Raw genomic sequence first — 25,911 nt, forward strand, 5'->3', positions numbered from 1 at the left:
GTCATAAGGGAAGAGATTATTTTTAATTTTTAATATTCTGACAGCAAAGAACTCTGAAGATGTTCTACCTATACAGAAATAGTTCACCAACTTTTCAGCAGTTCTCTCGCCTCTCAGAGGGGCCATTTTCACAAAGGATCTTCACGCCAATTCTAGCTACTAGCACTGTATGAGCCTGCAAGTATGCTGAAGAATAGAACAGTTGAACCTTATTTCTAATTCAAAGAGCTTTCCCAGGCCTGCCTTTCTTGCTAGAGCTCTTCATTTTTGCCCTTACCATGGAGTTGATATTGAGCGGTGAACCTGATGGTTGTGTAAAGAGTCCAGACACAGTAGGTAAGGATTTGCGTTTAGGGGAGACCCCGGAGTTCCCGCTGAGATTCCCAGTAGAGGATCTCTTCCGCCGGCCTCGCTTCTTCCCATCCTGCGCGTGTGCTTGGCCACAGTCCAGCCGAGCGCTCGTGGGCAGAGGACTGTGCTTGTTGGAAGGGGATTGTTTTACATGTCCTGTATTAGGAGAGATTGTAAAGATGATTCTTCTCTTGGCCTCGTTCTCAGGATCTGAAAACGCTGCATCAGACTGAAGATCCCCCTTTGTTCCTTCGGCAAACATCTTCTGAGCATCTGCATATTGCAATACCCCTACCAGGCTCTGGGAGGTGCCATTTAACCTGGGGCTTGTTGAGTGCTGGTGAGCAGGGGAGTTTTGCCCAGAGTTCCTTGACTGCATCATTAGCAAAGGATGTTGTGGAGTGGAACTCCGAGACCCTACTGAGTTAAACAGACTCCCAGAGTCGTCCAGAGCTGCCTGATCAACACTATGGTTAAGATGGGCTGGGCTGTTTGTAAGATTTCCATTGACTGCCACGGAGCCAGAAGAGTAAGAAAAACCTGTTGAAAGGGAAAGTTATACATCATTGCTTCTGCTGAGTGATAGTTCACAGTGCTAGATTTTTGGGATGACTGGGAGTGATTTCAGCTCTACCTGCATTAGATCAGCCAGTGGCCATGTATTACATGGAAAACCGCACAGCTGCTTTTTACACAGTGCAGTTGAGAACGTGGCTCTGTGTGCTGACGGTTTCAGTCAAGAGTTAATGATTTTTCACTATTCTTTTGCCAGTTCAGGAAAATTCACGTGTTATACGGAGACATCCTATGCTCTACCCGGTTTTTAAATGGAATTCAAGTGTAAGTTTCTTTTGAACTATTATGCCTTTTGAAATCAGGGCTCCTCTACTCTCAATTCCTTCCTATCATCAAGGAAACGGACAGCCAAATTCAGTCCATTTCCTTCCCCAAAAAAGAAGGGACTTTGTCACCCATGCAGCTCACCTCCTTCTCAAAATTAAACAAAAGGCTGTGGCTTAGGAAGTGACAGGGGATCTTCAAAGAAATTGTGGCAGAAGAATGCCATATGGGAGGAAGCTTGGAAAGGGAATTACGTATTTGTCACGGTGTATCATAAATGGGTTTAGTGCTCCAGTAAGGCCTCGTCTCTGGGCTGTCTAAATGAAGGGGGTAGAAGGGAACATATTATTGTTTTACAACACGGATTTTTTTAAATACTTCATTGGTTTTATAGAAAACTGCAGCCAAGCCCTTCTTTGCAAAACAGATGCTAGAAACAACACAAGCCCCTTGAGGTGGTAAACATTAAGAACAAGTGCACTCTCTGATGAGGGATCAGCTGTAGAATAGCTTCTGTATGCTAGAACCTACTTTTCCTGGTCCACATTTCCATATCCTGAATAGCTAAAGGCCACAGTTTCAGCAGATGAGCAAGTTCAGAAGCAATGTCTGCACTTAAAGGTATCCCTACCCTCTCCCATTTGACCTTTCTTCCTACTCGGATACTTGTGCCTTTACAACTGCTCATGAGGCACCATTGTGACCTACATCAAGAAATTAATTTTGTTATTAAAAAACCTCCACCACCCTGTAAAATAAAACTTTTAAAGCCAGATCATCAGCTCATAGCATAGCTATGCAACACTTTGCCACAGGTAGGAATCTCTTAATCCACATAGATAATTGCTTTTGTAAATTCTTCTATTTACACTGCAAGGTGCTGCAGTTCAGGTAAAGGCACGTCAAACCAGTACTTCATGCCAGAATGCAGCCAAGCTGTAGGCACGTACTGTCTCAAAACATCATCATCCCTGACCAAAGTCTTCTTACAAAACACACATTTATCTAGCACTCTACTGCCTGAATGACCTGACAAGAAGTGCTCGGAAAACTCCGATGCGTGCGCTTGGGGGTGCTGTCACAACAAGACAGTGCACCTTCACATAGATGAGGCTGTTACCTGAGGTAGCCAAAGCCAGTGGCTTGTTTCCAGCAGCATTGCTTACGCCATTATGAGAACTAGCACCAATCTGCTTTTCAAGTGTCGATGAGTCTCTACTCTGATGAACTGGGCTAGGTGTGCTTCTCTGGGGGGAGAGAAAGAGGCATTTTAGTACAGGAAGTATACTCAAAAGTCAACAGTTTAAACAAAATTCACATGCATTAGTAGATCTACAAGGAAAGTGGCTCTACTTCCTACGTCCCAGATTTTGCTTGTTTTGAGAAAAACATAGATCAGCATGTTATGGGACAAAAATAAATACTGTGAATAATTATACTGCAATAGTATCTAGCACACAACAGATACCATGCAGATAGAGGGAGAACAGGCTCATCGTCCCAGAAAGTTTAGACTCAGGACAGCACTGCAATCAGAGAACGAATGCCTCAGTCCACTGTTTCACAGGCAGCCGGAAAGGAAACAAATGGTTGTATCATGTCCCCAAGCCCGCGCACACAAAGTTCCCCAAAACAACCCCAAACTGAACATGAAATGCATTAGCCTATGTTCTCTTGTACACTATCAGAGGGTACGATCAACAAGCGGTGTTTTCCTAAAGCAGGCAGAACAATTGTGAAATGGTAGCCTGAATAAACAATGTGTTGAAGTGAGAAATGCCATCCAGAGCTAACATTCTCTCTCTCTGAGGACAGAAGACTTCTGCTTGGAGCTGGGCAGACTGTAGTTCTGCTACAACTAAAAGTCTACAGCTGGAAAAAGATAATGGATTCAATACTATGAAACAACTCCAGCTTTCCCAATATGGGATTGTAAGGCAAGCATCTCTGGATGGATTCTAAATGCACAGCTCTCGTGAAAGCAGCAAACGCTCCTCAGTTCTCTACTGTAACACTTTTGTGACATTTATGAGAAACTGGACCAGGCTTTTTAAAACTCCTCTACCACTGAGTGTGGCATGAACTTATCAGGATTTCAAAAAGAGATGGCCCCAAAAGTTCTCTAGTTGCTCTCTGCTGCTACAGAGCAGTCACTCACATGTTAAGTTATTACAGCCTCAAGGTGCTATTCAAGTTCATCCTACACACGTATGTAATAAAGACAGACAATTTTGAGGTGACCAAACTGAGGCAGAAGAATTTGTCTCCCAGGGTCATGCAAGAAAGCAGGGGCTAAGAACAAACTGACACGTGTGATTCCTCTGCTTTCACTGCCACAAACCCTCAGACTCTGCGCCTTTTCCACCCAGCCAGATATTTAAGACTAGGATTCTCTTGAGGCAGGTACCTTACTTTCCTTCCTGGCTGAAATACCACCACCCCACACACACAAGAGGAAAAATCTACAGAATGACTAAGAGCCAAGAGGATGCATCCCAACAGCAGCCTCCCCCGAAGCATCAGACGTTCAAGATTCACAACCCACTAAGGATTCTGGTGCACAGCACAGCACCCCATTACTGCCCAGTGTGATTTTAGTTAGGGATGGAAAGTGTTGACAATCCCTTACTCACCACCTTCTCAACACGGCTAGGTAGGACTACGCTGGCCAGAGGGATACTAACAGGGAGTTTATTGGGCTGCACTGTGCTGAGAGGAATACTGATAGGTAGGCTGGTGATAGTTTCTCCATTACTCACAGAGGTTCTCTCTCTCAAAACCTGTAAATGCAAAAGAGAAAGTAATGTTCTTAACCGCATGCTATTACTGAAAAGACTTTTTAAACTAATGGTAACCTGCTCGTTTATATTTTGTGGGTCATCCTCCCCTCCCCTTTCATTTTTAAAGAATTACACAGAGAGTGATGACTATATAGCAAAGACAGGGCATGCATGGAGCAGCTTTGTTACCAACACCAGACTATTGGGACAGCAATATCCAACAGCATAGAAATATGTAAATTAAAGCTACTGCTGGCCCCAAGCATAAGAAAAAGGATGCCTTAGGCAAGCTCATTTTCCAGTGTCTTTGTTAGAGCTCTGTGAAAAGCACTCATCTGACAGAATTTGTACAGGCCCTCTGTATGCAGAAGATGTAGTAGCCAGAAATATTTCCATGGTAACCTCCTACTGGAGGGCACCTGCTTGCTCTGAAATGAGCACCAATATGATTCATGGCTGGACCAACTACGTGGATGATTTTTTGCTATTTTTATTTTTTTAACTGTGAAAGAGTCTACTTTTCAAGTTCAAGTAGACATGCACCAGATCAAAAAGAAGTCCTACTGCATTACTGGCACAGTTCATATGCAAACCAGTAACTCAGAGGTAAGCACATCTTTCATGAGCACAGTATTCTCCTCCTCTGGCCAGCTCCTTTTTATTGTATGACACCTACTGTATTTTCCATGCCGAGCTGACCACAGAAAGGAGCATGCCTGCACTCCTTAGTTTAGCCAACTTTTTCTTTGTTCTACCAGGTGTAACATCTCTGCACTTGAGCACAAGCAGATCTCTTACCTTCTCGCCTGCAACTGGTAAGGCCGCTGGGGAAGAGGGCCGAGTTTCCTGAGGACTCAGCTTTATGCCATTTGAAATACCAGGGCTTGGATATGTAAGGCCATTCTCTTTGACATGGTCAGCTCTGGAACAGAGATGTACAATCGTTAGTATACAAAAGCTAATGACTTCTCTTTTGCAAGGAGTTTCTGTACCAAAATCAAGGCGCTGTACCACCTTATTTACCCAATCAGCTGGCACTGCTGATTTTCTTGAAACAAAACTTTTAAAAGTGTATAAACCTCCACTTTCAATAATATTTTTCCACAATCCAAATAAACCACTCTTATTAAAACAAGCAATTACCCCTCCTTTCACATCCAGGGAAAGGATCACTCTTACCTCTGTATCTCATTAGTTGCTGCTTTTCCATTGACTCCATGGTCTTGATTCAAGTGTCTCCTTAGTGCTATTTTAGCTGGGGAAAACCTGGTATAATCAGGTAAGGACAAGCTTGTCATCTTGTCTGCCTTCTGTCTGCTGCTGTGGTTTGGGGTGCACGGAACTATTTCTTGGTCCAGGTGAGAGGTTGTGTACTGAGGGGTGTTCTGCTTGGAAGAGGGCCTGCTAAAGGTGTTATGAATTTCATAGGGAGTAGCATGGCCGTTCATGGACAGTTCAGGGCTCATGCCATTGATGTGGGGCATAGGAAACTTAGAGCATTCAAGCTCCAGTTGGAACCTGCCATGATCAGCCTCAGGATCACGGCTCAAATGGTTTTTATTGCGTAGCTGTACTGACAGTGACTCATCAGACGGCGTGTACGATTTCAGCTGCATGAGCTCCTGCTGTCTTTGACTTTTCTCAAGTTCCACAATGCTGATCTTTAAATGAAAAGGAGGACAATAATTAAAGACCACACTTAACAATTATATCATGTTATGGAGTTTTGTCTCAATATGCTTCTCAGGAAAAGTGGCCCCATTTCTGGGAACAAAGCAGAACAATTGACCCCAAATTTGAGAAACAAATTTCAACATGCTGCTCTGAGCTTGAGACCAAAAGGCACAAGTAAGGGAAATGGCTCAGAAACTCTTAGAAAGCACTTTTCAGATCTTAAAATATCTCCAACTTATAGAGAGAGTATGGAGTAACTCAATATTGCCAGTCATTGAAGGAAATGGTCACTCCATGTCAAGGCATCCAGCAAAAGGCTGGATTAGCTCTAGAGCTAATCTCACAGGGAAAGAAAAGTTCTACAGACACGGGAGTTTAATTTCTTTTCACTATGGTAAGTGACATTCTGTGGGAACCGATTCCTGAATCAAGACATCAGAGCACACATGCAAACAAGCAGGACCTTTCTTTTCATGAGGTCATGCTTTTTAATTATATTTATTGGTAAACCATGATTCGTTCTTCCACAGCATTACCAAGGAATCAGATCATAGCATCTACTTCCTTTAAAAGCTATCTACATCCTTATTCTTCAAGTTTACTAAAATCCTCTAATAGAAAGCTTAATCTCTGGGGGTGGAAAAAGGAAAAAAAAAAAAAGAAGGGTAGAAAAGGGAGGAAAAAGAGGGAGGAGGAGGGGGGGGGGGGGGGGGCGGAGAAAAGCAGCCACCTAGCTTATCCTTTAACATCATATTTAGTCAAATACCCATAACTGGCCCATTGTCCAAGAGCTACCCAAAGTTGGTGACTCTAGATTTGTTTCTTGCTTTCTACCTGCAATTCCAAACAGTGCTTTTGTTTCTCAGAAATCTGATTCTTCAATGCCTGCTTCTCTTTCAGCAAGTTCTCCAGTGACAATGTTGACCAATCCAGCTTCAGTTCTTCACACCGTGCCTTAAGCTGCAAAGACACAGGATAAACAGATCAAAAGACAACTTTCACCACTTCACACCAGCCAAGGCACAAGCTGAAAGCCAGCCACCTTTCAACTGGATATATGCAAGAAGCTTCTTAGCCCACTGAAAACTCCTCTCAGCTTAAGCCAAATGCCATCAAAATGGTCCTGTAGTCCCCACGTAATGTGGCAGGAGGTAGCCTGGTTCTTTTTAGAAACTGTTGTCACTCACCCTCCCTACCAACTTCCACATCCAGATTTCCCCCTCACCTACCGTAACAGTTTTGAGTTACCACAATGAACACCACAAGAGTTACGGCTACCACAAAGCAAGCACTATACAAACTTCATGGCCAGTGAGATCCAGATTCAGCAACAAATGCACATACAGGTGCAAAGCTGTTTATGGGGGACAGCCGAGGCCAGAGCCAACTGTCACCTCAGCATTTGGTTAGAGGTAAATAAAGGTCACCAAGAAGAAGGACCACTTGCATTCTTTCCCCCATCATTCTTCTCCATTAAGAGAAGTTATAGCAGTTGTATGATCTTTCATTCGTTAAGATACCTTGAAGACAGGGGCAGCCCTCAGCTCATGACCTGTCCTCCTTTACATAAATGGGAGCATCACCCTGCTACTCAGGCACAAGCATTGTACACACCAGCTGTAAGCTCTGGTTCCTGAGTTCACTGTTATCCTTCTCCAGCTGTTTCGTCTGTTCTTTCAGTTGCTGATTGTGAGCAGAGATTTCCTTCTGAGCCTGAATCAGGTCATTGTATGTTAGAGCTTTAACTCCCAACTACAAGATGAAGAGTGAGAAGGAAAGAGATCATTCAATAACGTCTTGACACCCTAATTCCAGACAACTGTCACATTCAAAAGTGACATTAAGGAGATCTGCAGAACCTATGCAGCTCACAGTAAGTCCCCCAGCATTCTCCAAGGCACTTTGTCATTGCAAGGGGATAACGAGGAAGGACAAAAGTACCTCACTTGGAGCTGTGTTCCAGCAACTCAACTTTAAAACCAGCACTTAGTTTCTTGCCAGCCATAAGAACACTATTTTTGTAGAGAACCACCACATTTCCTTCTGTGCTTCTGAACTTGCCCTGGCAAAACAGTTTGTTCAACCAGCAGGGGATGCATCCTTTACTAAAATACCACAGTGTCTGTGGCCTGTCACCTCCTTCCCTTGGATATAGAGTGGCACACAATTTCAACAATGAAGATAAAACATAAACAAAGAGTGATACAGATTCCACATTATTTAGCATGATCTGCTGCAAAACAGAGCCTGAAGACCTGAGACTACTCTGGTCTTATTTATTTATCAAAAACGTTTGCATGCAGATGACTAACAAGCATCGACTTCCACCAGATCAGGGCTACCTCATCAAGTTTCTGCTGAAAAAGACGTTTTATTTCCTCTTTCTGTGCCTGGCAGTGGGTGAATAACTGCTGTGCTGTTCCCAGTAACTGAGCATTCTTTTCCTGGAAGAGGGAAGAGTGAGAAAATACACTTTTAGCACCAAGAGCAGCATGGTCCATCTTAATAAGGTGTTTACATCTAGTTTGTATAGCAAGCTGGGAGTGAATCTGAGTTCAGAGGGGAGATGTATGAACTAATCTATCTCTGTCTCAGACTTCTGTGAGACTTTATTTGTTAGTGTTCAACACTTGGTGAAGTTAAGTCAGCTGAAAAGACCTTTTAAGTAGTTTTTTCTGCTATATGGTAAAATACAATCAGGACAGTCTTAAAAATTCATTTTTATCTTCCTAGTGCATTGTAATGAAGTAGTAATAATCACATTCTACAGAGCAGAAATGGAACTGGAAAAGATTAGCTGTATGAAATCTGTTACTAAACTGGGAACAGAATCTAAATCTCCAGAGTCCCAATTCAGAGTTTTCCTACACAATACCCATGGAAGACATGCAGTAAATGAAAAGACACTGTGGGAGAGGTAGGAAGAAAGTCATAAATAAGCCAAACCACTTGTACTTCTAATGCCAAAATTACTTCAGCGAGCCACCCAACCCTTCCACTTGCAGAACATTTCCTGCCCCTAACATTCCTTAACTAGATACTTGCTTACTCATTTCATGGTCGTGCACTATGTGAGCAGCAAAGGGCAAGGATAGGACTGGTTAAAGAGTCTCATTTATTCAGTTCCCAGTTGAAAGATGAGTGCAGCAAGAAGAGCGAACTCTGGAGATTACACCTTTCTCTCCAACTTTTGCTGCTGAAGCCAAATTGGAATGGTGCAGAAACCGAGCCATCACTCCAGAAAAAGTGGAGGACAAGGGCAAAAAGCACCTTGATCTTCCAAGCAGGGAAGCAGTAGTGCAAGAAAACACAGGACGTGGCATACAGTTCTTGTTGCTTCTCATGCCAACAACTTAGGAAAACAGTTGAGTCACTGCAATGCTAAACAGACTGCCATAGGTGATGGTGAAAAAAACATTTATGCTTTCAACATCAGTCATTTCATTCAGCCTTCACAAGCAGTGGAGGAGCTGACAGCACCATCTAAGGGTAATCTGGTGAACTAGCAGCTCACAGCATCTTGGTTTTTTTAAAATCATATTACAGAAACATTTTTCTTGTACTTGAAAAACCTTCATGTAAGAGGGAGTTATTAAATAGACTATAAAACAGCACCTCATCCAGCAAAGTTCTGCTTCTGCCTTTGTGAAGTTTAACTTGCCATGCTCTCCGTGTAACACTCCATTAAAAAAAAAATTCATACTGAATTCCTCATTTTAATGTCTTAAAGTATGAAACAGCTGTCGCACCAACACAAAGTGATTACTCTTCCACACTCTCAATTTATACTTTCAGTGTACGGCACAATACTTGCATACTATCATTTCTCACGCTATTTTCTGTGCAAGGAGGTAAGTTAACTTTATGCTGACTTTCCTGACAAGTGCAGAACAAGCAGAAAAATATGCTGCTTAAGGAAAAAGTTGAAAATTCAGAGTGCTGTTTGACTGTGAAAACAAATGGAAACAACCGTAGAAAAAAGGTTTGCATGAACACTACCTCAGCACCAACTGGTAACTAACAGGGTGGCACAAGTTAGCGCCTCTCATCTGGAAAAAGAGTTCCCATTAGGGAAAAGCCCATAAAACAATGCTATGGCTTTATGCTGACACTTTTGCAAAGGCCACAGAGCAAAGGAAAGCTCCAGAGGGGCTACCAAAAGCTGGAACTGGCCAGAAGTTAAAGATTATTGTTGAGCTCTATGGGGAAAGGTTCCTCCATAGAAGTAGCAGGCACCGTCTCTCTCGTTAGGGCTAATTTATAAAGCAATTACATTATTCATAATTGAGGTAAAGCAATACAAGAAGAAAAGGTGTTTAGGCTGTAAATCTCCTCCCTCTGCTGGGGAGATGGCTCCATAGCAGAGAACAATGCCACACTTCACAGCTGCAGGATTTTCTTCACCTTTCCATGTATTTCAACCCACAACTTAGTAAATCTACACTTTGCCCACCAGTGCAATCTTAACACATTAAGATAATCAATACTAAGGATGCTTCATTAAGTCTCTTAAGTCAGTGATGACAGTTCGGTTTTTTTAATCCCATACTTCAATCTGTTACAAGTTTAATGAGCCATCCTGATGCTACAGTACTCAATTCATTTAGGCTTTCCTACGGTGGGAAAAGAATAGATGTCAAAAACCAAAATATTCAGCTCCAAGCAATTAGTATCTGTGTTTTTCAAGATAGTCCTCATTCAAAGTTGCTACAATCTTTACCTAGAGTAAGCACAGTTTAGTTATCTAAGATCAGTTTGACTAGCAGCTAGCAGGATGCATCCATGTAGGGAAGCCCCTCTAAGCGAAGGGCAGGAATGTATTCAGCAGTGCATACTGCTGGAGAAGCTGACCCCCACCTCTTGCTCCTCTGACCCATGAGACATTTAGAGAAGAAAAGTAGCTGCCAATCCCAAATGGGAGAAAAGGGCAGGGTTCAAGATACCAGCTTCTTGCATAGGTACACACAGCTTCATGTCAGAATAGAGGAAAAAACAGACATACTGAAGTATGTCTTATTAGGTGGAGGGGCACCAAAGGGAAGAGGGGAGGTGCATCTCTCCCAGTTTGCCGATGGGAAATTTAAGCACACAAAGACTGACCGAGTTAGCAATAAAATCCCCAGGTACAGTCATTCAGCCTAAGCATTACTCTGGTAGAGTCTTTATAATTGGCCTGGTGCAGCACTGGTGTTAAGTGTACACAATTCCAATCTCCAGCATTTTTCCCCCACATCGAGTAGTCTGGCACTCTGGCAATTTTGTTTAGAAATGTTAAAAATGAGACCTACCTTTTCCTGCTCCAGTAACTGTTGCAGACTTGCTTTATACTGAGGAGTTTTCATGTATGCCATGAACTGCATGTACTGGATCTTAAACGAGTCTGCAAAATAAATAAGGAGATGATACATTTCAAGTGAGAGTAAGTGCAATGCTCCTATTTACCCCTATTTGCTCCCTTGACACCTCTCCCCTCTTTGCTCTCTCTTGCTTTTTATTTGGACTGTAAGTCAGACCAAGCCATTAAAGATCAATTTAGAGCATGCTGAAAATTCATCTTCTGATGCAAGCTGAACTTTTGGATCCATTAGCTACTTATAACAGGTACCCCAGTGGAAGTCATGACAACACATTCAAAAACAGAGGAAGATGATGGGTGCTAATGGTGTGTTTGCATGGTGAAAGAGGAGCTGAATGGCTTTTAATGCACTGTAAGTAGAAATAATAAAAGAGATTAGCTTAACAGCCAAAACCAGCTCTGAGCTCAGAGCACTCATCCTCCCAGCACCACAAGACAGGGCTTGCTGTACTCCTCCTACCTCCACACAGACAGATGACAAGCTCTACACCCACATTTACTCTACCCTCCAAAGAGCGCTTACTTGTCATTGCCCTTCTATCTCCAGTCTCCTATTATGCAATGAACCTTCCTTCTCCCCAGCCCTCACCACTGGGGCCCTTTCAACATAAAGCCAACCACATGATTAAGTCCAGTCTGCTGCAATCACAGGCAGCCAAAACATGTAACAGATGGTGTACAGACTTTTGCAGAAAGGTTTTCTCCAGACAAGTGTCATTCTACCCACTCCCCCACCACCCCTAACATGGAACATCCCTCTAAATCACTCTTTTTCTCTCTCCTTCTCTACGGTAATAAATCAGTCATAACTGTAAGACACCACAGCAAGAGAGCAGGAGTTAAGGGTATCACAGATGCCCTTGGTCTCTACATAGACAGGAACATCACATCAGATTCCCAGATGATCCTAGACTGGTTCATGCCCAATGCCAAAGGCCAGAAACAGTTGGGGGTGAGGAAGGAACCAGTAGACTCAAAAAACCACTCTCCAAGTTTTTCCTTAAATCACCTCTTGCTCATGGAGCCTATTTTCCAACCACACCACCTTTGTGACCTCAATCTCAGACAGCATCTCATGTACTTTGCTCTAAGTTTTGCAGAGAAAATGGAGTGACATTCCCCAAGACTGTACCATTTAAAAATAAGAGACTGGTTTCATTTAAAATAAAGTTATTTCTGACTAGCCATTTCTATTTATTTAAAGTTATTCTGGATTCCTGCTAAACCCAAGCGTATTTCCTTTTGTGCCAAACGAGAGCTGAAACAATGTCAAAAAACAAATGCAAACCAAGACACCAACTTCAGCAGCAACCAAGAGAAGAGACCTCATGGTGGTGTCACTAGAAGTGGGGCAGGCAGGGGAAGATGGGGAAGAAGCTGTCCCCCTCTCCTGTTCAATATACAGCTTTCCATAGTGGCTGTCTATCAGTAGCGCTTTGATTTACCGTATGTTCAGAAACTTCAAAGTAGAGGTTCCCATGACAAACACAGTGACAAAATGACAGTCTTACCTAGCAGCTTCTGTAGTGCAGGTGGGGTAGGTGTCACCAGTAGCTGGTTAGATGAATGCCGTTGCACTTTAGGAGGTAGTTGGTAATATGGACTATGAGGTGACTTGTATGCATCTGAAGAGGTAAACAAAGACAACCTTTCAGTCTATGAAAATCAGTGTTTCTGGCAAGTACAGTATCTTTACCATTAGAAGACACGTCATTTACAATGCAAGATCCAGTAACTTAGCTAGATCAACACACTGATTGTTTGGAAGGACATTTACAATTTATCCTTAGAACAGCAGCAGCAGAGATAAGCTATCGGCCACAGCTCAGCTCCAGCTTCTGGCCAAGTACCTACAGAGAGATTCAATCACCATCTTCTCACAGAAGCATACCACCATCTCAAGAGGAGTTTTGCTTTAGTGGCAAGGGAGAAGTTATGACACAAAACCAAACTAAATCTAGCAATAAAGTAAGAATGACCTCCAAGCACACATTCAGAGCCTCAGATACTTATCTAGGCTCACGTGGCAGGAGGAGGCTTCTTCCACTGCCAGCCTTGAACTCACCCTGAGGAGAGGATGAAGATGTCTGTGAAACAGTTTGAGCATGCAGAAGTTCTAGTGCAGTTTGGTTCTTCTTGGTCTTGCGCTCTGTATTTGCAGTGTTCATTTTCTTGGGACGTCCTCGTTTCCTGCCTGCCATTTTCCTTCCTTTTTTACTTAGCTTTTTCTTCCGTGCTTTGGAGGGAGATGGCTTTTTAACAGAATTTGCTGCAGCCTTTTCTTCTTCAGCACCAGAATCCTAAGAGATTTTTAGAAGCCAAAAGCTCTTTAGTCACTTCTACCTACCTATACAGCACTCCTTTTAAGCAAGCATTAATAACTTTGTTTAACAATTTTATGAAAGGAAACTGATGCATTGTAGTTAAATAACTTGCCAGTGAAGCAGACTTGCTTGGGATAAGAGCTGTCCCAAACACCCTAGGAGTTGTGCTCATTCTCTTCTGGACTTACTCATTACAGAAAAGGAAATTTGTAACTGTTGTCTAAGAAAAGCTGATTATTCAGCCTGTATTGACTATATTCTTCAACTGAATTTCATTAAAAAGTCAGTACTTCATATTTTTGTGCATGAACAGTCACTGCATTTCTAACAGTATTATGCAACGGAATGAGAAAGGAAATGAGTCTTTGCAAAAGAGACTCAGCACACTTTGAACTCCATTTAATGGGTTATGACTCAGGGAAAGCTCTGCAAGCTGGTGCTGAAGGTAAGTGAGGGTGGACAACCAACTATTCTATTCATCTTGCAATACCTTTTTTTCAGAATTAGTGGTGCAATTCCCAAGTGCAGCTCTTAAGCCACTCCATCATATTTTTGTCCACAGCAACAGCTATACCAGTTTACATGTTCAGAACAAACACAGTCAGTCTTCCCTCAGAATCAGGCTTTTCCTGACACAGATTACGAGTTCATGCACAGCTAAGGAGAAAACACATTTACTCTATGAAAATGCAGGATGTTCACCTTGTTTTCTTGAACCTTCGTTGGAGTAGTTGTGTTGCTCTTACTTTCTCTTTGTTGACGACGTCTAGCTGCCTCTTGTTCCTCCTGGATAAATGTTTTAGAAGACTTAATAATTTGCTCACACATTTATCACTATTTACTACAGACCACTGTGTTTCCCAGCTTAGTCTTCCACAAGAGCTAGGTGTAAGTGCTCATATCATACAATGCCTATTTAAAAACCAAAAACCTTTTGTTACCAGCAAGGGGGAGGAAAAAAAAAAAAAAAAACCAAAAACAACCAAACAAAAAAAAAACTTACCCTGCCTCAGGCAATACTCAGTGGGAAGAGGAAGGTAAGCGCAAGTCACCCTTTTGCATTGTATTACCTACTATAATAGGTTTCAAACATGCAGCCACATGGCAAAGGAGATTAAGCCCCAACCTCTTCCCTTATTCTGCCCCTCCTAATCCCACACCCCAGATCACAGACTGGTATTACAGGTTTTTGTTTTGGTTTTTTTAATTGTTAAATATGTCAATAGCTTTACCTATAACCCCAACATTTCATGTGTTGCTACAACACTTCAAAAATCTTACATGACTTGAAATGGCAAAGCTATTAATCATCATCTAATTCAACTTCAGCCAAGTCTGTAGAGGAGACTGAAAAAAAACAAAAGCAGCAACTTTTAAACTTGATTTTCTACTAGGCAGTAAGGGCAGGAAATTTCAAAGCGCTCACTCAAAGCCTTTCTGGTACCTTCCAGATGAGGTTTAATTGGCATAAGAATTCTGGCAATTCCAACACCTCTCCCATTTAAGCAAGTTATCAGCTAGATGGTATAAATGGCAGATCTAAATAGCCTCACCATTAAACGCAGGGAAATTCAGAAGTACACGGATGCCACCCTGCATTTTTTCTTTTGACTCTAATAAGTCTTTTTTTTCTCCCAAGTTTGAATTCAGCAGCCTGAAATAACCTAGTCTCAAAGCTACCTTTAGTCTGTTTTCAACACTTACTAAGCAAGTCAGTCTGAAGATGAACGTTCTCCTGAAGTTTTAAATGAACTGGCCTCACTTAATTCTCTTACTGGGAATACCAGCCCCATCGGTTATTTCAGATTAATACAGCCCAGCACAGTCTCAAAAGTCCTCTGGCATTTTAATGCCACATGTAATAGCACAGACTGCAGCAACTGACAACACATTTCATGTCTCAGATAGCATGTCCCACAAGTAACATCTCAAAGCACTCTTCAGCTTCATTTTTATGCAGCCGAACACTGGGACAGATTCAAACTGTCACGTCTGTCTTTAACTTCAGTTCTGTAATGAATGAATAGCTCTTTATAGACCTCCAATGCAAGGGAAAAACACCTTGCGGCTGCCCCATTAATTCTCTATTAGAAAGCTCTTGAACATGATTGTATTAGTGCTTGATGGCATATGATGCTTCACTTCAATTAGCTCCATGCCCCTGTTCCTTGCTTATCAAGAAAACTTGATTTTCGATCAATTCTGTACATCTTTTACAAGTGACTAAATTCCTCATAGCGGCTGCTCCATTATTTGGAGTTTTCTACAGAAAATGACTGAAACTTACCCTGAGTTTTGGATTTTTGAGACTAGAAAAATAGTTTTCAAGCTGAAAATAGAAAAAGATAGTCATTTTCAAAGTCACGACAGATGAATACATAAGAACAAAATATTAGCTTAAGACAAATGCAGAACTGCAGAAATTCTGACTGGTTTTCTTCTGATAAGCTACATCAAGAAGCCATTTACATTCATTCTTTTTAGCGACACAGACATGTTGTATAGCAGGACATAATCCAAGCCTCAACAAGGTTTTATCATCTTCAACACTGCCTATCCTTGTTTTAAAGCTTTGAAAATAACCTTCTGCTGAGTGGAGATATATGACAATGAAGCTACTTCACTCTTGTACGCCACTAAAATATTTATCTGCACTCTAGCATATTCTTTAACAAAAGCATTATTAGACTACAGCAGACTTAGAAAAATAGTCTTACTATCATATTGCATAAACTCAGTGTGGGAATAAACTATTTCTCCACAAAAGTTTACAGTTCTACAGAGTTGTTTCTGTTTTCCTTAACTGAAAAAAGAAAAAAAAACACCTGTGAATGCATCGGCATTGTTATGGAGCTTTGGCTGGTTCTACAGCAACTGAAAGTTCAACTAAAATTGAGATTTACTGCTTGAATATAATAGAATGAAATGGTCTGTACACCACAAAGCAAACTGAAGAATTAAAGACCCACACAGTCTTTACTCAGTGTGGAAGCTATAGCACAAGACCACCATTCTGCATAGTTGCATATTCTGGAGCATGAGAAGGAATTATACTGTACATCTATGCACCTTCAACAAATTAACAGACTACCATAGTACTGTCCATAATTACACTGTTTGTGTAACACGTTGCACTGAAGCAGCCAAAGGCTAGGCCATGCAGTGTGATTTGCACATTCAACTAGACTGAACAGGTAACTGGTGAAGTGCACCCATTCCAATTAGGCATGCTACAGGTCTGTAAATACACAAAAGAATAAGAAAACAGTTCCCAAGAACAAGGAACTGAAGTTGGCATGTTGACTCCAGAGAAGGTAAAGCAGCCACAGATTTACTGGCCTGTATTTATACTCACTATGGTTCGGTCAATAGTATGCAGGTAGTAAGAAACTGGTTTCCCGGTCCATGACACAGATCCTTTCAGTGGTGATAGTTCCACAACTCTCATTATAGTGCCAATATCTAAAGGAAGAAAGTCCAGTTAGGGAACCAAAGCTCGCCCAGTTTGCCACTCAGTTCTACTCAGCTGAAACTAGCCATGCAACAGTAAAGTCATATTCAAAACAAAAAGAAATTTTGTATTCAGACAGCAATGTCCTAGAAGAAAGCACTGCAGTGAGTTTAAAAAGCAATTTCTTATTCTCTTGCTACTTGCACCCTACAGAAAACTTAAGAAATTTGGAAGATCTACCTTTCATTTCTTCAGAGATAGTCAGCCATTCTACAGTAAAATTATGTGCTTTTAACAAACAGAACTTTCCTGTGTCTCAGACAACATTTGCAAGGAACCCAGCAACAACACAACTGTAGTAACAGGCAGGATTTAATTAGATAGAACCAGCAACAGAACGTCATTAGATCCAACCCATGTAAACTGTAACTGCACTATATTTGGACTGGGGACAAACATGTTTTGTATTTGCGTTCTTGCCTATATTTGTTTTGCTCCCTAGAATTAATAGGTATGGGATGTGTCTAAGCATTTCCATAACCACTGAACACTGAGTGAATGGCATCACTGCAGAAGAAATTACAGCACACTTCTAATCAAATAGAAAATTGCCCAGAAGAGTCAAAAAGCAAGGTTCAGGATTCAGCAACTTCAACCACTATTTTAACCACATTTTAATACTTGTTTTGGTTTATCCCAATTCTTTCCACATTTCCATTTCTTTTTCCAGATGGAACTACTACAGACAAAAACGGTATTGAGAAAAAAGGTTGCCTGCTTCTTAAAGCTTTATCTTTTCCACTGTATTTTTTAAATTATTTAACTGTTCATACTTTAGATCAAAACATTAGATAGACAGGCAAGCCAGGTGACTCAAATCATACTCAGGCACAAAAAAAACCCTGCTGAATAAAAGTATTATGAAAAACCTTGTAGGGCAACAGCATAAAGCTAGCACAGCAGAGTGAATCACCTTCTCTGCATGTGAAGGATATTGGCCACATTTGATGCCACAAGCTATAAGCAGATGACATTTCCCTGGAAGCGTCACTTAGAACAGGCCATTAAGACTGGAACAAGCCCCAGGCCTAGCACATCCCATGCATGTTCATTTGATATTGCTATTTCCCAAATACAGCATGGTCACAGAATGGGATTAAGACCTAAAATTTATTCCCACAATTTTCCCCCACTGTTTGTAGGTAATTTCTTTTCAGGACCTCTTATCTGAATCCCTGGAAGAGTTTCCTATTAGTGGAAGCTATTATCTATTCTTATGCTAAGAAATCTCATTCACCCAAATCTTAATTAGCTATCTCTATATAATTTTAACATCAACATTCACATTAAGCATTAAATAACTGTTGATATATAAAAGTTCAGCATTCTAGAAAACATTCCCAATGAATCCACACTGGGGTGAAAGCTGAAATAGGATAAAGAACTAGCTCAACTGACAGTCATAATCCGGGTTTTTATTAGGTGAAAAAAGTAGTACACATTGGCCCCTTTGCCTCTGCACCACATTTTTAATAACTGCAGTCTCCCAAACCTAGCAAAGAGAGAGATAACAAAATGGTCAGAAGCCAGGAAAGAGGAGGCTTGAGAGGCCAAAAAAATTTATTTACATAGGCAGGTCTCCTAATTGAAACCTCAGAAGTGCCTTCTTGTATTTCATCTAGTTCTAGTGTGCTGTAAAAGAGGTACTAGGCTTTACTTAGGCACTCTTTGTCTTATTAGCAAACTGACAGACTGATCTCAGCTCTCTGGTGGTTTGAAGATTTCCAGGAGTACCATTCTGCCTCTTTTTCCTTTTATTTTCAAGTACATGCCTACAAAGGATTGGCAAGCCAGGACCCAATGGTTAATAAGGTCCAAACAATCAGATGCCACAGAAGAATATCAAACAGGAAGGAGAAGGGCAGGTTTGGGTGTCCGATGCACAGGACATTCACAACAATTCAAGCTTAGTAAAAATAACTCACAATGGCACTATTTCAGTGAAATGCCTTAATGACGGTCTTCAAATTACTATTCTTGAAAAGCAGTTTACCATATCAGGCCAAAACCAGAAAACACAGCTTGAGATTTGTAACTCAGTATGTTACTTGCCATGTTTGCACATGGAGGGGAATAAGGCGGTTTTTAAACCTAGGGAATGTTTTGCACTGGACACAATAAATGTGTAAAACTCAGCTTGGATCGTTCTTTTGCTTGAAAAATTTCAACAATAAAAATTGAAAAAAGGTCAGAAGCAAAACCAACAACACGGGGTGTTAGTAATCTCAAAATCTCATTAAACTGCAGTTCACATACTTGCAAAGGACAACATTGGCAAATATCAAGTCTACTATGTTCAGAAGAGAAGAAAAACACAAAACTTTGTTGGCAATAAAACAGGCACAGCAACTGGGTGTTTATGGGATAGGTCTGTTTGATCAATTTACAGTACAGAAGACAAGGCATTCAAAGTTGAACATTTCAGCTTCTAAGCCTTACAAATCATGACTGGTGGGATTTACCTGTCCAAATTTAGACAGCTACGGTATAAGGAACTTGCATGCAAGTTAGTCACTGCAGCACTTTGTAGTCAAAGAAATGAATCACGCCCTTGAAACACCTTATTTCTCTTCAACTATAAAAAGATGCCCAGCCAGGGAAACATTGACATTATAGACATCTAAACACAGCAAGAGGAACCCCATAAAAAGAGCGTCTGTTTGTTCCAGTGTTGGGTGGGGGGGGTTGTTTGATTTTAAATACACAACACTTTGGCATGTATGCTGTAATAATACAACAGCATTTTTCTACTTACTTACACAACTCTTTAAAGAGCAACAAAAACCCACTACAGACATGTTCAGATAATGAATACACCATAATTGTAATGAACAATAAAAAGTGCAATCATACCACTCAAGTTTCGACTGTTAATTCTAAAATTTAGAGGTGCAAAAGGTTTTGAGGACACAATTCTCCCACCTGGAAAAAGAGAGGGAAAAAAAAAAAAAAAAAAAAGCAGTCAGCTACCACTGTTTCTTCTAGAAATTACTACGTGTTAAATATAACCTAGTACAGAGCCCTAAAGAGCAGCCCTAATAAAACTACCACTTGTATATCATTACCAAAAAAAAAAAAAAAATTACTTAACACTCATTCTGACAGCATCCAAGAAAGTCAGGATATTAGTCCTGCTAGGTAGCTATGAGGTGACACCCCAAGGCTCACTTTAAAATGACATACCTGAAAACACTTTAAAAAAAAAAAAAAAAAGACTGCATTAATTCTCAGTGGCAATCTATAGAAATTTCAATTAGGAACACGCTATCTCATTCCTAGTTAGTGTCTTTTATACACAAGCCTCCAAAGCCCTTTTATTTAAAAGAACGCTAATCTCCATTTCACAGCTATCTGTGGTCATTCAGCCCAAGGCACAGAGCTTGAGCACCTTCTGCAAAGAGAACTACGGTTTCTTTATTTTGTAAAGAGCACTTGAACCTTCCCCACCTTGCCACTTCCCTCAAGCCATCACTAAACAAAAGTTTAAAAAAAAAAAAAAATCAACCCTTAAAATTAAAGACGACAGCTTAAGTTTTGGGGTTTTATGGTTTGCAACAGAGCCCAAAAGTCACATTATTTACTTCAGCACAAAGCTGTAATATGGGAAGCCACAGCTTCTTTGTTCATGCCACACATTTTTCTTTTCAGAAATACTTATTTTTCTAATTTCTGCCATAACCAAATAAAATTGTTACTCATCCAAGTGGTTAAGAGGAAAGAAAAAAAACACTTCGGGCAACATTAGGGCCACAGTGGGGTTACTGGGCATCCCTGGTCACTAGTGTCTGCAATGCAACCTCTCAAGAAGCACACAAGACATCCAGTGACAGTGCCCCACTTAAATACCTATTAGTTAATACCTAGTACTAAAATGTGATGACTTTAAATAGGAGAATCCAGTAACTGAATTCAGTATGCAATTACAGAACCTGGATATACAAAGCCATGACTATGCAGTCAGGAAGATTTGCAGTCTTGGCCATCACATGTTTTGTCGGCTTCCCGAACAGGTAAGAAAGGACCAGCAGTTCCTCCCACCCCAACAGAGCTCCACAGAGAGTCTTCACATGCAGAGCTGCTTCCAAGTAATCAGGTAGGTCAGAGGAGATATTAAGATGGGCAGTAAAAAGCCCAGGAAATAACTATTGCAGTGCAGACGCTTGCCCGCAAGGCACCAAATGAAACCCACCAACCTGGCTTCTGATGGCTGTAACTAAGCCCTTACCAACACCAGCTCTCACAGTAAGCAGGAAACCAATGGAAAAAGGTTTTAAGTTCGATTTGTTACCTTCCTTCATGTTCGCAAATCGCTCCTTCAGCTGGTGATCCACCTCAGGACCAAAGGCAAAATTATTCACAAAAATAACACTGCAAGATAATGGTCTAGTTAATGAACAGGGACAGGCAAATGGCACCCAAGTGTATACACACAACTACCCCCCAACCACAAGTCACAGTCTCTTATAGCCTTTACAGCCACTTACAAAACTGAAAAACACTTGCTCGTCCCTGACTATACAGCTACTTCCATCTAACAAAATGCTTTCTTGCACAGTAAGACAAAACAGTACCCTACCTTTAGCATTCACAGACACTGCCCACATAATTACATTTAAAAAATTTTCAAGGCATCCTGCTCTGACAGTTCCTCTCAGCATACAGCTGAGTTTTGCACCTTATGTTTCAACATAAAAACAATGTGCAAAATGTTTTCACCCCTCTGCCATAGTGAGATCAAACACCAACACAGCAACTACGAACACGCTTACAGTAGTTAATCCACACATGAAAAGCAATACTCCAACACAAGACACACATTTCATCCCATTACTTCTTCACGTGCGTTTAAAATATTACAGCAAAATATCAAAATATATTTTCTCTTCTAGCTCCAAACTCCCCCATAATGCAAAAAGACAGCTGACATCTCTCAGCATGTTTTCCCTGTCCTAAACTCAGCACTTCACCCTAACCCACAACAAAGGAGTTGTATCTTTCTTTCTGGGTTAGGAAATCCAATGAGGGGGTTTTGTTCCTGAAAAAAAACAGTCATATGGAAACACAGAAACCTGCACATAGGTAGAATCACACAAATTATACAAATGTTTGGGAAAGAAACAGAACACATCACAGATTAAAAAAGAAATACCCCTTTATTTTTAAGAGCCTGGGCCTGGTCTAATTATCCCTGGTACCCATTTCCTACCAGCTTGCAACAAGAGTCCTCAAGATCTCTTGGAAGCCATCGGGCACCCTGCATGCATAAACTGTGAAAGCCATTCTGGCATATTGTTTCAACATGAAGAACTGATTTCTTTGCAAGAGGTCTGTTCAAAAACTCCCCTCCTAGTGCCTCCAAACATGAAACATGTTCAACAAGGACACTGAGTTTAAGAGCAGCAGCCAAAGCTATTAAAAACCATGGATGAAAAAAAATGTTTATATACCAAGGAAAAAAGTTATTCTTGCTACGCCTTGCTCTTGGAAATTTGGGAAACCCTGCCTGGCAAGTAAGGCTAGCAGGGGTTTCTTCCTCCTCCTTCCCACCATGTGCCAAAAAAGAGGCCTTGCAAAAGAGCCAAGCATATTAATGGCACTAGAAAACATCCAGGAAAGGAAGGGAAAAAGACATAGCTTGCCAGATATATTTTTTTTAGTGTTCATTCTGGCACAGTATTTTGTACGCACGTGACAGAAACACAAGAGCCCCCAGTCCACCTTGACTTCAGCCCTCTTTTCAGCACGTATTGCTAAGCCGCAAGTACAGTTATTAACAGGAATACTGTGTGCTGCACAGCTTGCTTACATGTCAGCACTCAACCATGTAGAACTGTTTCCTGGTACAAATGCACCCTTCCCTTCAGAGCCTGGCCACCGGTCCACACTCACAGGAAGGGTAACACTTCAACTTACTCTCCAAGATTGGATGGCTCCAATGTGAATTCATCAGACAATCTGCAGTCTCATTAGAGAGAGCAGACGCTGAACAGTTGGCACACTCAGAACAAACACAAACACGTAACAGTTGTGAGCAAAAAGCTACTTCTTTTTGAATTTCTGTATCAGAGAGCGAGGTGGCTGTGGATCAGTAGGCATACAGTTAGCTGCATACCATACAAAATAAACATCTACCAGCATTTCTGCATGCAGTTAGATGTACTTCAGCTAAAAATAAAAAAAATAATAATTAAATTTGTTCCAAGGAAAGTTGCACAGACAGCAGAGGAGTGTGCATTTGGAATAGCAAGCAACAAAGCAAAACCCCGTTATGCTGCACGGCTGGGACAAGCCTGTCCACAAACCAAAAGGCACCTCCAGAAGTTTAACTGAGATACGTAATAATGCAAAAGTCATCAGCCCAGCAGACGCCTTCTTGATGGAGTACTCTTAAAAGTGTCTTGGAAGCAATCCATAAATTGTCACAACGCTGAAGACTTTCAGAGACCCGCCTTTGATAACTGTCCTCCACTCCCCCACATAACAGGGTGCCCCAGGAGGTCATACAAAAATAAAGACTTTTTTTTCTGTCCATAAGGCTGAAAGAATGCAAAGCCTTTAAAAAGACAGAATAATATTTTATTGCTTTTAACAAATTTACTTTTTTTTGCTACCATCAAAAAGGAGTCTAACCCTCTGTACAGATCTTCACAGAAATAAATCTTCAAGACAATCAGCTTAAATGAATTCCCAATTTAAGTTGGAACAGACTCACTTGGGTCTTTTGCTTCTTTTTTAAATGGAAAGTGAACCTAGCTGTTTGCACCAATAGCCAAGATAACTAGTGTTTTGCCAGAATCACTGACACTAACTACAAGGATATGCAAAATAAACAGAGGTTTATACTTCTCTGTATAACCAGAATTTATCTTGGATACACCCTTGTATGTAATATCATGGGACATGCATTTAAACCCATTCTTCTAGTCAGAAAACAGGATCTAAAGAGGCCAGTATAGAAGTTGGCAGATAGGCTTTTGGTATTTGCTATGGAAATTCTATATAAAAAGCTGGCCAGCCTCCCAATTTCCATTATACAAACTCCCAAATATTCAGTTCATAAAGCAGCATTCAACTGCTGTACTGTACCTTGTGTTTGCAATCCTCTCTCTCCATTCTTCTGAGAGGAAGTCACCTCTTTCCAGCTTAAAAAAAGACAAAGAACACAAAAAACCACACACACACACACAAGAGTTAACATTGTTCCTTTCTTCTCCGTATCCCTTTTCCTTGGGAGAAGGCCAAACGTGTACCAGCTCAGTGATACTACTACAAATAAGGCCAAATGGAGTCTTTAGGAAATACCAAGGACGAAGCACCCAGAGCTCAGCAGCTAGCTCTGCCCGCTCCTCGGGTCCCAGAGGTGCCTCCCTCTCTGTTCCCACCCTCAGCTGCTCTCCTGCCACAGGATGAACGGGGGAGCGTCTCCAGGTATCACCGATGCCCTGTGAAGACTGTGCTCCATGGAGAAGCCAGCAATGCCGTACAGCGCCCATACCAGAAACGATCAGCTAGTGCCTCCAAGTCCCCGCTGACCCCCGTGGTTCGGTCAGCCCCTCTTAGCCCAGGGGGAACCACAGCAAAGAGATTTGGCACAGCGCTTGCTGGAAACACTGGCTCATAATTCAGGCTCTTGTTGCAACGGACAGACAAGCATCTGATTTTTCTGTGGTACTAAATATAAATCTTACATGCTTCTAACACTTTCAAGTTGGACATCAAGTAACATAAAGGCCTTATTTGAAAATAATTATAGTTATGACTTCAGTGACTTCTATAGTACCTTTCTGATGAAACCACATCAAGTCCCAGGTTAATACCCACAACTACACAGCCTTTCCACAGATTTAACATTTTTCTCAGTCGTGCTTCTGAAATGAGAGAGGAATCTATGGGCCATGCTGTTTTGCTGTGCCACAAGCAAGGCAGAAGGAGGGTTGGGGGGAGGAAGATAAGAGGAGAAGAGAAAAAATAATATGCAACTATATAATTAATGATGATGACACACTTTGAAGGGGCAAGTAAGATGATGGCTTATATTAGAACCTCAGGAACATCAAAACAAGAACAGGGACTGCTTAGCATCCTTTTTCTGCATATATTCCTTTGTATGGAAAGAAGTGAGCATTTCACATGCCAGCACTTATTCTCATTTAGTGACAACTCAAACAGAAGTGCCTGCACTGCAATGCAGACACACACAAGCTACTTGCAAACCTCACCAGCTAAGCCAGAATACCTGTCTCAGTGAAGCACCAGAGCCTGGTGTCTTCCACCATAGCTTTCTCATCCCAGCAGAGCAGCCTGACACCACTCAGAGCCACAGAACGGATAAGAAACGGACGTAAACCTGTCTGAGGCATTGTGAAGGACAAAGCCACAGTTGCCAACAGGAGTGGGTCTGCTTCTTGGGAGGAAAGGAGGGGAAAAAAAAAAAAAACAAAACAGAAGTCCAAATGCCCTGCTGCTACACACTGCACAAGAGGGCTGAGAAAAGCAAACATTGAGGGTTCTCGAGAAAGAGATCAAGAACTTTGCAAAGAGCCTTAAGTGTTAGAAACTAAACATGCTGAAAACGGCAGGTTAGAATAACTAAGTTAGTCAGAATGATCTGTTCTGCCAAACAGCTTGGCTGAAATAAGATTTTAAAACAGAATTACTACCTGTCTTCATACCTGCTGGGAGGGGATGCATGTTTTGATATCCCCGCTATAGCAAAAACAAAGTCCATGCTGGAGACAGAACTCGGAGAGATCCAACCTAACAACATACTACTAGGTATTTTCCAAATCTAAAGCAGAAACTCAATGCAACATCAGAACAGTTCTAAAGAGTACCAAGTTTTTCTCACCTCATATACAGAAACATTTTTTCTGGAGCTCTATATGCCCTATTCGTGAATAAAGACCACCTCTAGAGTCTTTTCAAGAGATAATTTTGTCTCAAAGTCTTATCTGCTCTGGTAGTAAATAGTTTCATGGTTGAGTAACCAAGACACAGCAGAAGAAAACCCACACGCAAGGCAACTATATTTATTTTACAACCATTTTTGCAAGTCAGCTTCTATATCGCAGTCCT

General features: G+C 41.3%; 1 protein-coding gene across 12 annotated transcripts in view; it reads right to left on the minus strand.

Annotated features, from left to right (window-relative positions):
• The window catches only part of DOT1L (DOT1 like histone lysine methyltransferase), a 77,844-nt gene that overhangs the window by 15,159 nt on the left and 36,774 nt on the right, over positions 1-25,911 (minus strand). For 8 of the 12 annotated variants that reach the window (XR_003926184.2, XR_003926183.2, XM_030034236.2 and 5 more), the window contains 17 exons: positions 23,923-23,978; positions 21,125-21,204; positions 19,690-19,758; positions 16,681-16,787; positions 15,613-15,654; positions 14,028-14,111; positions 13,067-13,301; positions 12,513-12,626; positions 10,934-11,025; positions 7,988-8,089; positions 7,260-7,397; positions 6,480-6,605; positions 5,151-5,632; positions 4,770-4,893; positions 3,825-3,971; positions 2,312-2,438; positions 278-891 (listed from right to left, as the gene is read on the minus strand). Coding sequence is in view for 10 of the 12 variants with exons in the window: in XM_030034236.2 (XP_029890096.1) it covers positions 278-891; positions 2,312-2,438; positions 3,825-3,971; positions 4,770-4,893; positions 5,151-5,632; positions 6,480-6,605; positions 7,260-7,397; positions 7,988-8,089; positions 10,934-11,025; positions 12,513-12,626; positions 13,067-13,301; positions 14,028-14,111; positions 15,613-15,654; positions 16,681-16,787; positions 19,690-19,758; positions 21,125-21,204; positions 23,923-23,978 (2,739 nt within the window). In the remaining 2 variants the exon portion in view is untranslated. The other 4 variants (XM_030034238.2, XM_041128118.1, XM_041128119.1 and 1 more) reach the window with 4 other exon arrangements.

This window comes from Aquila chrysaetos, chromosome 12 (assembly GCF_900496995.4).
Source record: "Aquila chrysaetos chrysaetos chromosome 12, bAquChr1.4, whole genome shotgun sequence".
Classification (NCBI taxonomy): Eukaryota; Metazoa; Chordata; class Aves; order Accipitriformes; family Accipitridae; genus Aquila; species Aquila chrysaetos.